General features: G+C 35.7%; 1 protein-coding gene across 1 annotated transcript; it reads left to right on the top strand.

The window, feature by feature from the left end:
• The first annotated feature begins 10,707 nt into the window (after positions 1–10,707).
• Positions 10,708–11,673, top strand: LOC118602939 (olfactory receptor 52N2-like). The gene has a single exon (XM_036221484.1). It carries the CDS (start codon positions 10,708–10,710, stop codon positions 11,671–11,673), a length of 966 nt encoding a protein of 321 aa, XP_036077377.1.
• The last annotated feature ends 1,597 nt before the right edge of the window (positions 11,674–13,270 follow it).

The raw sequence follows: 13,270 nt of genomic DNA, 5'->3' as shown, positions 1-13,270 counted from the left end.
CAGAATGAAACTTCATTTAAAGAGGACTGTGTATTCCAGAGTTCGGAGTCAGCTACTGTCACTAAATTTCCTGGCCCAGGTACATGGTGTTTAATATGCTTGCCCAAAGCCATTAATGATTAACTCAGAGCGGAATCTAGGTTCTTCTAGCTCAAAAGTCACATCTGTTTAACTAACCAAATCTTTTATAAATAACAAGCAGTGAATCAGTCTTTTATTTCTCATTTGTTTGTTTTTGTTTATTTATTTGCTTGTTTGTTTTCCTTGGAGGAATATGAGGTTTCATGTTTCTAATTTGAGACCTCTACATCTCCTGCTTCTTATAATTTTTCCTAGTCCAGTATTTCAGCCACTTCCAGATAAAGAACAAGAGGGTTGTATGGGATGATTTATACGTTCTCTTCCAAAGGGGAAGGTTATTTGGTTACAAGTACCAGCCAAGGTTACAAATAACAAGGTTATTTGGTTGCAAGTACCTTTCCTTGAATCTCCCCACTTCCTTGTTTTTACCTGTGGTTCTGGGGAAGTAAAAAGGAGACAGAATATGGAAATGTTTTGGAAGTACAATAATGACAAAAGCACAGGCAAAGAAGTCCACCTCAAGGTCTTCTTTTAGTGTTGCATTGAGCCTGAGTGAAAGAAACAGAGCAGCACACTGTACTACAAAAGCCTATCGCATCAAGATATGCTACAGCCATACCGCCTCATATCAATCACAGTTTCTCTTTCTTCCTGGATGACAATAGGTTCCATTACCTGATGGTAGTGTCTGAGCCTCCAGGATCTAATGAAAAGTGCAGTGAGTGATGGTGTCACTGCTGCTTCAGCTGTTTCTTTATCCCGCACCGGGCAGCCATTTGACACAAAGTGTGTGCAGCACCCATTGTTGCCTTGGGCTGTTTAAAACAGAAAACAGGCTTCTTTAGATTGTCACTTGATCCTAGCCCCCAGAAAAATCAGAGTGAATCAGGTATTGCTTAAGACCCAGGAAGACCAAGGAGGCTTGCTCTTTTACTTCATCCGTAATCTCATGGTATGTTTCTCTAAAGATGGTCTATGACAACATTTTAAAAGGGGAATTCAGGGTTGAAGACACAGAATAAAATCCAGTTAGTCATCTGAAGAATCCTCTCCCTCATCCTTTGGAGAAGGAGCTCAAGAAAAAGCTGGATTCAGAAAAGAGAGTTCTAGATTCTCTGAGACTCCATCATCTTTTGTCGTTACTGTTGTTCTGAAAAGCTCTTTTTGCAATGTCAAATTCAAATTTTTAGTGACACGTAGTGTTACCACTGAACCTGAATGTTTCAAGCGTATAGACTAAATATAGTTAAATAATTTCATTGTTACTTTTTTTTAAAATTTTCGTTAAGCAAACTGTGTATGTATCACAGGGCCTTTCTATGCCTCTACTCTACTTATTTTAGGTTTATCTTGTGCATAAATAGCCAACTTGAATATTAACTCAAATATTTATCCATATACCTAGAGAAAAAATGGTAACAATAATTTTTGTTGGTCTATATTTACCTATTTAAAATATTTTTACCTATTTATTATTTAAATTGATTTACAAAGTTAATTACATTCCTATGAGTCTACCAATTTAATACTATCATAACCATTTTATCTAATCAAGATTCAGTATGTTCGATAGCTTGCTGAAAGATACAGAATTCCAGGCTCTCTACACTAAAACTAGTGAAACACATCCTCTTCTCTCTTCAGTGAAACCAGGTTTTCTACCTGAAAGTCCCTCTCTGCTATCCTCATATTTTCTCCATTTTCATGATGATGATAACTTGGGGACCTGTGCTGGAACTGTTTGTATATTTATCATATCCCTTTACTAACCTGTGAGATGTTTTAGTATATAAGCCAAATCTGCCACTATTTTACCCCATGAATAAAGACCATACCAGGATTGAAAAAGAAGTAAATTGGAGTTAAAATGGTTAACTTCAAGTTGTGTGCCTGAATTGAAGAAAGGAGAGTGGATGGGGAGGGGTGGGGAGTTACTTGGAGGGAAAAGGAAGTACCGATTGATCTTTTCTTGATCCGAAGGGTCAAGGTTATTATTGTCTAATTCTCTGTTGCCGTCATTATACAATATATTTGTAAAAATGAATAAATGTAAAGAGAATTTTCTACATCTAAAGAAGATTTTGAGAGCATCTAGCTTTTCCCACAAAAGAGCACACATCTCTTGCTGGCACTATCTTGACTTTGAATGTAGAATGAACATGTTCTTCCTAATCACCAACAACATCCTCTGTAAGGCAAAGCCCTTGATTTCTGTGATGACCCAGGCAGACTGAAACAAGACTAGGCTTTATCACACAATAAGCCCAGGATCAAAATGTCTGAACATCATGACCATACCCAAAAGTTAGCTCCAAAAAAGATGGAATGTGAAAAGTGCTCATGCCAGGAATAGGGCCCAAGAATGTTTATAATGGCAGCATGTTGATTTTATTTTATAAACTTTAAATCATAAGTGCTCACTCTAGCTGACTTCCCACAGGAAACAGGCATATAACCTCATATTCTCAGGACTCCCAAGTCTCAATGTAAAACAAGGCATAAGAGCTCTCAGGGACCAGCCATGGAGCCCTAAAGGGAAAGTTTCATATTTTGGGAAAAAATTAAATCCCCAATCATAGCTGGCCCCCAAACGATGGCAGTCTAGAAAGTAATTCTCATTTTAGGCAATTAAAAACAAAGCAAAATGCATATGTGTGCTACTTTTATAAAAGTGCTTATTTACTTCTTAATATATGTATGATGTATCATTGAATTGTATACTTGAAACCTATTTAATTTTATTAACCAGTGTTGCCCCAATAAATTTAATAAAATAAAAGAAAAGAAAAAGAAAAAATTTTTAAATCAATTAAATAAAATCAGCTTATAAATTTCTTAAAAAAACAAAGAAATGAATTCTCAAATATTACATTCATTAATTTAAAAAGAGAAATGTGATAATAAAAACATTTTTAAATAATGCATACTTCCAATACTAAGAAATATCTGTTAGTTAGGATTTTTTGTGTCATTATTTCCATGTATATGTAATTTTTCTTCTTCAGGATCAAAATTCACAGATCATGAGATAAAAGTACATCCTGCCATTTGTGACGACATGGATAGAATTTTAGAGCATTACACTGAGATAAATCAGATAAAGACAAATATCTTGTGATATCACTTATATGTGAAACTATAAAAAGCCAAACTTATAAAAATGGTGAGTAGAATGGTGGTTAGCAGAGGCTGGGAGTGGGGTATTGGGTATATACTGTTCAAGGGTGCAAACTTGGAACTAGTAGATAAATAAATCCTGGAGTGCTAATGAATAGCATAGTGATTATAGACAATGATACTGTATTATAAGCTTTAAAGTTGGTGAAAGACTACATCTTAATTATTCTCATCACGGAAAAGAAATAATAATTTTTTGTAACCTGAATAAGATGTTAGCAAGTGCTATGGTGGTTTAAATATGTTCATACATAAAATATATTAAGTCTTTTTATAGACATATATTTTTACTTTTCTTAGATAAATATTCAGGAGTGGAATTGTTGGCTCATATAGTAGGTACATACTTAAGTTTTTGTGAAACTGGCAAAGTGTTTTAAAAAGTGATTTTACCATTTTACATTCCCACCAACTTTATATAAAAGTCTAATTGGTCTACATTCTCACTACTATTTGATATGGTTAGTCTCTTGAATTTCAAACATGTCAGTGTGCATATAGTGGTATTCCCCTGTGATTTTGCTTTGCATTTTCATAATGTCGAATGGTGGCTAAGCAATTTTCAGTGTTCTTGTCTCCTGTATGTCTTCATTGGTGAGTGTCCAAATAATTTGCCATTTTTAATTTACTCTTATCTTGCCAGAAAACAGGTTCATATTTTAGTGTTGAAAGTGCCTAGCAAACAATAAAATAAAAACTAACACCTCCTCTAAAGATATAAAAGTAGGTGAATGAATAACCAAGATATTAGAAAAACGATTGACCAAAGCTACTTTAAAATATGTTTATAATAAACGAGTAAAGTTAATTTTATTTCAAGCCACAATACTAAAGAGAGAGTACCTGACTGAGTAAAACAGAGCATATAATAATCAGTACTTATAGAGAGACAGCCTTTTAACTGTGTATGGAAGTGAAAATCAACACAAATACTATGGAAATAATTTTTCCAACCTTTGTCAACATAATTAAAATTGCCCATGCCTTTTGATACCGTAAACTTTAATCCTATTCCTAATTATCAGTAATGCAAACAGAGTGGATATCCATAGAACTATTCTTGATAGAAAAATATGGCAAACGATTTTTTTATTTATTTTGACAAATAGTTTAAATATTCAAGAGTAATGAAATGCTGAATTAAATTTGGTATAGCTATTGGGTGGAAAGCAGTTTTAATTATTGAAAATTATGATTTCAAGACATACAGAATGGAAAGAGAAAATGCTCATAAATTAACACTAAATAGAGAAAAACTCTTTAAAACTCTATGTAGTCTGAAATTTACTGCAAAACAGAATATTATACATAATAATTATAAAATGAATAAATGAAATACAGACAACTTTTTAAGTTGGTTATTCCTCTGTGCTGGAATTACAAGTGATTTTTCAACTTTTTATATACTTTTCTATAGTTTTCATATTTTCTACATTAAGGATGCATTTCTTTTGTAAGTAGAGAAAAAAATTAAAATAATGTTCATCTTTAACAGGCTTAGTGGTCACATTCCTCACTTGGGAAAAGGAATTAAACTTTAGTGCATTTTGTTTTTGTTGTTGTTGTTTCTCTTCCTACTCAAAAACTTCTAAATACAGATCTATTATCACCAGGCCCAAAGTTCATTCTTTTTCAATGAGGATACCTCTGAGACAACTGGAGACTCTGTCATTCTGGGACATCTTGTTGGAGGTTCTCCAGGGAAACTAAAAATCCTATGTAAAAAGATGCCATCTGGATTTTGAAGAACTCCTAAGGATTCTCGGCCATGAATAGGAATTTGATTGTGCCTAACACTAAGGTGAGTTTAGGCAATTCTCAAATATACCTATTTTTAGAAAAGTAAAGACATTGCTTGCTGAGAATACAGTGGACTAGAATATGGGGAACGGTGGACAAAAGGCAGTATTAGCAAGGAGCAATGCATTTCTCTTCCCCTTTCACTTCTAAAGAAGTAGTGGCTCTTTCTCCATAGCTTCCACTAGACGTAGTCTCATTTTCCACTCATCCCATTCATCTCATCATGGTGTACATATACAAGATGATAGACCCTGGTGATTTTAATCTTTATGGTTCCCTGGTCCAGTATTATGAAATGATTCTTCATGCGATGACATTCTGAGGAGTTTACCAAAACTCTCATAGGAAGAGATCATTTACATAAGATGCAGTTACCTTAGTAACCAGAGACCTTGAGCTTCTGAAACTTGTATTTCTTTGTATCATCATCTTTTCAAGGTGGCTTTATGTACTCTGTCCAGTAGATGCAGACATAACAGCGATTGCCAGATTTTTTAAGTGACAGAAATCTGTGCCTTGTGGCTTCACAGCAACATGATACATGTCATCACTTTGCAAATTATCTATTTAATTCTGCTGGATGGTTGGGGGTGTTTGGCATTGACTTTGCCACATGGGTATGCTCAGGACTATTCCAGAACTTAAGGACCATTTTATTTTTCAATTAAAATAATTATTTTAACCATTTGGAAACAAACTTTCCTCAAACATCTTTAAATCTGTAAATTTCTTGGAATATTATTCAATCCTTTCTAATGCCTCTACAAGAAACAGCAATCCAAAGATATGATATTGCCTTTGTACTGATTACCTGTCTAATAACAACAAAAGAAACATTATTTAGATTAAAGCAGTATAGGCAATGAATAATTCTTATAACTTCGAGGGCTTCCTGAGAGTAAATCTTATATTGAAAATGGATAAGGAACTCAAACACATGAACGAAAAACAAAAAACATGGAAATGCAGGGAATCCAAAGGGAAAGGCTGATAATCTCATTGAATTCAAATCTTTAATAAGATTTTTTACTAAAATTTTATAAAACTTGCAACTAGTTTAGAAGTGAAAATACTTTGTTTTCAAGAATTTCCTTTGAAATTTGACAGTGTGGAAAAGCATGATATCGACAACAAATAAACAGAGTTTAAGTACCAAACATATCAAATTACTAATTCAAACATTCATTCATTCACATATATTTCATTGAGTATCTAAAATGCATTACCTTAAGCAAAATATATGGAACATTACTGGAAATTTTTACATAAGTTACTAGCATTCATTGTAATCTTCAAGGCAGGGCACAACATTCTGATGATAAGAACTAGCCAGATTAAGGGATTCTAAAAATATGATCATGATTTTAGTCACAAGACTCATGTACAATTAGTGTGAAAAAAATCTGAGAGGAAAGACTAGAAATGGCTTATTAGAAAGAAGTCTATTCTAGGACAGTTCAGAACATTTTATTGAAATGTGGAGTGCAAAAATTGTGCTAGGAGAGATGAAGAAAATGAGAATAGTTACTTAGACAAAGTATGCAATGGGGCATTGAGTAGGGTGAGACTGTTCTGTTTAATTATTTTTAAGTATCATAGTTCAAAACTGTATTGCCAGAACTGGAGAAAGAAATTATCCTAATTATTAGGATAAGGTGAATGTTACTGTATTTGTGGCCTTATTGTCCAAACCACTCTCTCTTATCTGGTCTCTAATTCTTTCTCTCTCTCTCTCTCTCTCTCTCTCTCTCTCTAATTCTCTCTCTCTCTCTCTCTCTCTCTCTCTCTCTCTCTCTCTCTCTCTCTCTCTTTGCGATGCAGAAAGAACTTCTTGATAAAGTAAAAGGTGGGCCCTTCAACCATTATGTCTGGAGCCAACAGTTCCAGTCTGACCCCAGGATTCTTTATTTTGAATGGTGTTCCTGGGCTGGAAGCCGCACATGTCTGGATCTCCCTGCCATTCTGCTTCATGTACATCATTGCTGTCCTGGGGAACTGTGGACTCATCTACCTCATTAGCTATGAGGAGGCCCTGCACCGACCCATGTACTACTTCCTGGCCCTGCTCTCCTTCACAGATGTCACCCTGTGCACTACCACTGTACCCAATATGCTGTGCATATTCTGGTTCAACCTCAAGGAGATCCATTTTAATGCCTGCCTGGCCCAGATGTTTTTTGTCCACATGCTGACGGGGATGGAGTCCGGGGTGCTCATGCTCATGGCGCTGGACCGTTATGTGGCCATCTGCTACCTCTTGAGCTATTCCACTATTCTCACCAACATTCAGTGACATTCTTGAAATAACATAATAATAATAACATTTCATTTATAGATTTATTTAGCTTTTTTATATACATAATCGATCTGTAATAATTACAGTTTTAATTATTTATGTTCATTTCTTTACCACTTTTGGTGTTATTTCACTAGATGGTATTTCACAATGATGAATAAAAATTGTTATAGTTGGAACTCTAGGTTATTTCTGAGCTCATTCCACATGATGCTTAACATGTGTTTTATATAGCTTTTACTAGACACGGAAGTGTTCTATGATTCTTATATGATACATATTATTCTGTCTGTTTTTGTCTCTCTATATATCTGTCATTTTCTCTTTCTCTCTATATATACATATATACACACAAATATAGAGAGTTTTGTTAAATTTATTATGTATAAATGTATATACACATATATAGCTACATGAAACATAATGGATATACACATATGTTTGCATACATATATTTGAACACACATATATACACAACACATATCTGGATTGAACATGTATATAGCCAGGGTAACAGAACAGTAATATTGTTATTATAAGTGTTTTAATACACTTTTTGGATTTTATGATTATATACTTAGACCATTATTTTTATAAGTCAAGATTAATGAAAAACAAATAATTCTCTGACTGTTTGAACTCTGTCAGAATGCACACCTGGGGGAAGGTATATAACATTAATACTCATTGTTTTTCACTCCTGCTTAAAAAGCTGGAAGATATCTAAAAATACCCTCAGAAGTCCCAAAGGATCTTTATTCTCATCAGAACCTTCTGAGACATCTAGTATGGAGATCCAATCAGGTACATATACTCAAGTCTGGAGAAGCTTCAAAGGGTGCAGAAATGCTATGCAGAGGTGGAGCCTGGTTGGTGCAGGACTCTTAGGTGCTCAGGAGTCTCAGTCATGCGCACAAGTCCCGTCTTTGCCAACACTGAGGTGAGTTTGAATGATTCTCAAAGACTTGACTTTCCCCAGATGTAAAGCTTGTAGTATAAGAAATACAAGTTTTTGAGACATGGTCGTTTGGAAGCTCAGTATTACTTTTTGACTCCAACCAGAATAGGTAACTACTCATTTGGGGACTTATAAGAGAAGCAGTGTTCCCCTAATTTTGAAATAAATTTAAAAGTACCTTATAATTCAATGAAGACAGAGAAATCTAGATAACAGTAGACTCCAACTAGAGGGAAACATGAATTTTTGCCTGAATTAATAGATATCTATATTGAGATCTGCTTTAGTGGAAATGGTCTTTATGGGTGAGTAAAAAGTAACTGAAGACTAGACTTGAATCCTAAAAGGCACTGAAAGGAATTCATGGAAGGGGCTTCCTTGTAGAAAAATTCCCATACAACTCTATGTATATAAATGACACTATAACACAGATAGGTTCTTTCTGTGTAGGAAGCTCCTTTAGCAAGACTGACTTTCTGTAACTGTACACATTTGTTCTATCTATTCCCTAAGATGTTATTGTTTCTCTGTGCCATCATGAATTGTTTAAGATAGTTATTCCCAGTTTATGCATTTATATCTCAGGATTAGTATCAGTAAATTAGGGTAACAGATATAGAACGATAAACCCATTGGTTCAAAGTCAAAGTCAAATAAACTTAAATTTCAATTATGGCTCTACCACTTCTTAATATTTATGGACTTAGGCATTTTATTGGCTAACTCCATACTTACATTTTTTGTTCTATAAAATGAGGATAATATCATACGTCCACGGTTTTGTTGTGAATTTAAATATAGGACTTAACCCCCAGTGAAACAGTAGCTCAATGAGTGGAGAGGGTTTTGTCTGTTTGGGTCGCTAATGTATCTCTAAAACCTAGACTGATATCAGACATGTGAAAGGTAATAAATATTTGTTAAATAAATAATATATGTTTTAGCACATAATCTGGCAATTATTATCCACTGACCACTTACTAGATGCCAGGAACCACTTGGAAGATTAACTTTCACTAAAGTATTATAACACCTTTGCAATATGTACTATTTTCACCACACACACACACACCTCTAAAAGTCATAAAAATGGTGAAAAGAGTGGTTGAGATTTATTCAAATCCATCCAGATAGCTAGTATTGGAAGTGCTTGGAGTCTGAGTGTCCATGTGTCTATAAGTAAGCATGCGATAAAACTCTGTTCTCATATTTTCAAAGAGCAGCCAACTCATCAATTTAGTTTTCCTTCTTTCGAATATATTATAAGTTTAAAAATAGCTCACTTGATAGGAGAATTCATGTGCATTTTTGAGAATAAACTGGCAGTGAAAGTGTAAAGAGAAATCTTTTATTGAGGAGTGGGGGAAAAGAACTGGCACTGAGTTTATCTGTCTGTCAATTTGCTTGCTCATAATTTGAGTGTGGATCAATTCTTTAGTTATATAGTGTTGATGCTTAGAGAGTTTTCTGTGATAGATGATCGGTTTTGGTTTACCAGCCAGATACACAGAGACAAAAATTCTTCCTCCTCTGATACCCTAATATCCTGGTCTTCTTTTTGGTTTTATGGCTCTAGTGCCCTCTGGCTACCTTAGAAAGAGGAAGACACCAGGGGTGGCATCCCATGCACATCGGTTGTCTTTGCAGATATCCCAGTGGACACATTTTTTCTTACCTGGAGTTAGCAGGAGCCCTGCAGGGGTTTAGCTGAACAGGAAGTCCACGGATTTTATTCCAGCGTAGAGACATTTATAATGTTTTTCTTTTAAAATGTGAAAATATGTTTTAGTCTCTTGGAGACTAACATTTGCTTTCTAAAGTTATAAAAAAAGGTAATTGCAATTTTTAGAATCTCATAATGTGTTTTCCATCCTAAACTGCACACTGGCACTTGAGTTACAGAAGGGCTTAGGAATTCAATTTGAATTTCCCTGATATATGTATTAAGGTAAGTTTGATCACATGGGGTGCTTTATACTGCGGGAGAAAAATGATAATAATAGTGATAACAATAGTAGTATTACTACTAATATTAATTGAGTAGTCACTGTGTACTAGACATAGCTTTAAAACATTATATAAATTATCTTATTGAAGAATCCGAGAACTTTTCTGAGCTTGGCACAATTATTATCCTCATTTTATATTGAGAAAACTGAGGCATAACATGATTAAGCAACTTATCAATATCACATACTAGACAAGAAACAGAAATGAAATATCAAGCTAGATACCATGAATCCAGGGGAATTTAATCACTTCTTATTAAAAAATATATACATTGTTTGTTTGTTTGCATTTGGTTTCCAAAACCTCTACTCATCTTTGAATCATTTCCTTGTCCAGAAAACCACCACTTTTAAAAACATAAAATGTCCACCACCTGTCAACCACTATGACTGGAGCCAACAGTTCCAGTCTGACCCCAGGATTCTTTATTTTGAATGGTGTTCCTGGGCTGGAAGCCGCACATGTCTGGATCTCCCTGCCATTCTGCTTCATGTACATCATTGCTGTCCTGGGGAACTGTGGACTCATCTACCTCATTAGCTATGAGGAGGCCCTGCACCGACCCATGTACTACTTCCTGGCCCTGCTCTCCTTCACAGATGTCACCCTGTGCACTACCACTGTACCCAATATGCTGTGCATATTCTGGTTCAACCTCAAGGAGATCCATTTTAATGCCTGCCTGGCCCAGATGTTTTTTGTCCACATGCTGACGGGGATGGAGTCCGGGGTGCTCATGCTCATGGCGCTGGACCGTTATGTGGCCATCTGCTACCCCTTGAGGTATTCTACCATTCTCACAAACCCTGTCATCGCCAAGGCTGGACTCGCTACCTTCCTGAGGGGTGTGATGCTCGTCATCCCATTCATTTTCCTCACCAAGCACCTGCCTTATTGCCAGGGCAACTTCATTCCCCATACCTACTGTGACCACATGTCTGTGGCCAAGGTGTCCTGTGGAAATTTCAAGATCAATGCAATTTATGGCCTGATGGTTGCCCTCCTTATTGGTGTCTTTGACATCTGCTGTATTTCTGTGTCTTACACTATGATATTGAGAGCTGTGGTGAGCCTGTCATCTGCAGATGCTCGTCAAAAAGCCTTCAGCACCTGTACATCTCATATCTGTGCCATTGTGATCACCTATGTCCCGGCTTTTTTCACTTTTTTCACCCATCGTTTTGGAGAACAAAATATCCCTCACCATATACATATAATTGTGGCCAACCTTTATCTGTTACTGCCCCCTACGATGAACCCAATTGTTTATGGAGTTAAGACCAAACAGATTCGGGAAGGTGTGATCAAACTTTTACTCGGAGACAAGGTTGTCATTACCAAAGATAAATAAATCATAAAATAGACATGTTGCAGGGGAGTCGGGGTAAACAAAGAATGGAGGAGAACATTTTTTTAAAAGTTTCTTGGGGTAACATTTGTTAACACAATTATATAATTTTCAGGTGTACATCATAATTTGATATCTATATATTCTATTGTGTGATTACCACCCAGAGTCCAGTTTCCTTCAGCTACCGTATATTTGATCCCCTTTACACTGTCTACCTCTTCCGTCCTCCCCCATCCCCTACCTCTGGTAACTACTAGTCCATTGTCCATGTCCCTGAGTCTCTGTTGCTTTTAGGTTTAGATCCCACATGTAAGTGATATCATGTGATTTTTTCAACTTTTTCGGTCCGGCTTATTTTGCTTAGCATGATTATCTCGAGGTCCATCCAGGTTGTAGCAAATGGCAGTATTTCAATTTTTCTTATGGCTGAGTAATATTCCATTGTGTTATGTACCGCAGCTGCTTTAGACAATCATCTATTCCAGGACACTTCGGTTGCTTCCATGTCCTGGCCACTGTGAAGAGTGCTGCTATGAACACCGGTGTGCAAATATCTTTTTGGATATGAGTTTTCAAGTCTTTGGGGTAAATACCCAGAAGAGGGGTTGCTGGATCATATGATAGATCAATTCTTAGATTTTTGAGGAACCTCCATGCTGTTTTCCATAGTGGCTGTACCAATTTGCAATCCCACCAGCAGTGTATGAGGGTTCCTTTTTCCCTGCATCCTCTTCATTTCTTATGACTTGTTCTGTTGATTAAAGCTATTCTAACAGGTATGAGATTAGTATCACATTATGATTTTGATTTGCATTTCCCTAATAGCTAGGGATGTTGAGCATCTTTTAAAATATTTGTCGGCCATTTGTATGTCCTCTAGGGAGAGTTATCTGTTCAGATCCGCTGCCCGTTTTTTGATTGGATCATTTGTTCTTTACTGTTATTGAGTTTTATGAGTTCTTGCATATTTTGGATATTACGTCCTTATCGAATGCGTTACTTGCATATATATTTTCCCATTTGGATAGCTGTCGCTTGACCTTGTCGACGATTTCTTTTGCTGAGCAGAAGCTTTGTGGTTTGATGTAGTCCCATTCATTTATTTTAGCTTTGACTTCCCTTGCTTTTAAGGTCAAATTCATAAAATCTTCTTTAAGTCCAAGGTCCGTGAGTTTCATTCTTATGTTTTTTTTCTATGCATTTTATTGTTTCAGGTCTTATATTCAGGTCCTTAATCCATTTTGAATTAATTTTGGTGTGTGGTGATAGACAACAGTCTAGTTTCATTCTTTTGCAGGTGGCTTTCCAGTTTTCTCAGCACCATTTATTGAAGAGGCTTTCTGTTCCCCACTGTATGTTTTTGGCTCTTTTGTCAAAAATTATTAGCCCATATAAATATGGGTTTACTTCTGGACTCTCATTTCTGTTCCACTGGTCTGTGTTTCTGTTTTGCTGCCAATACCATGCTGTTTTAATTATTCTCGCTTTGTAGTATAATTTGAAGTCAAGCATTGCAATACCTCTAGCCTCACTCTTTTTTCTCAGGATGGATTTGGCAATTCAGGGTCTTTTGTGTTTCCATACAAATCTATGATTT

Source organism: Rousettus aegyptiacus, unplaced genomic scaffold, assembly GCF_014176215.1.
Source record: "Rousettus aegyptiacus isolate mRouAeg1 unplaced genomic scaffold, mRouAeg1.p scaffold_m13_p_5, whole genome shotgun sequence".
NCBI classification, from domain to species: domain Eukaryota; kingdom Metazoa; phylum Chordata; class Mammalia; order Chiroptera; family Pteropodidae; genus Rousettus; species Rousettus aegyptiacus.
Note: the sequence above shows the minus strand (reverse complement) of the source record. Positions and strands in the feature narration are given on the sequence as shown.

Bases quoted from the DNA above. Each gene is read 5' to 3' on its own strand.
- LOC118602939 (XM_036221484.1), top strand. From the start codon at position 10,708: ATGACTGGAGCCAACAGTTCCAGTCTGACCCCAGGATTCTTTATTTTG.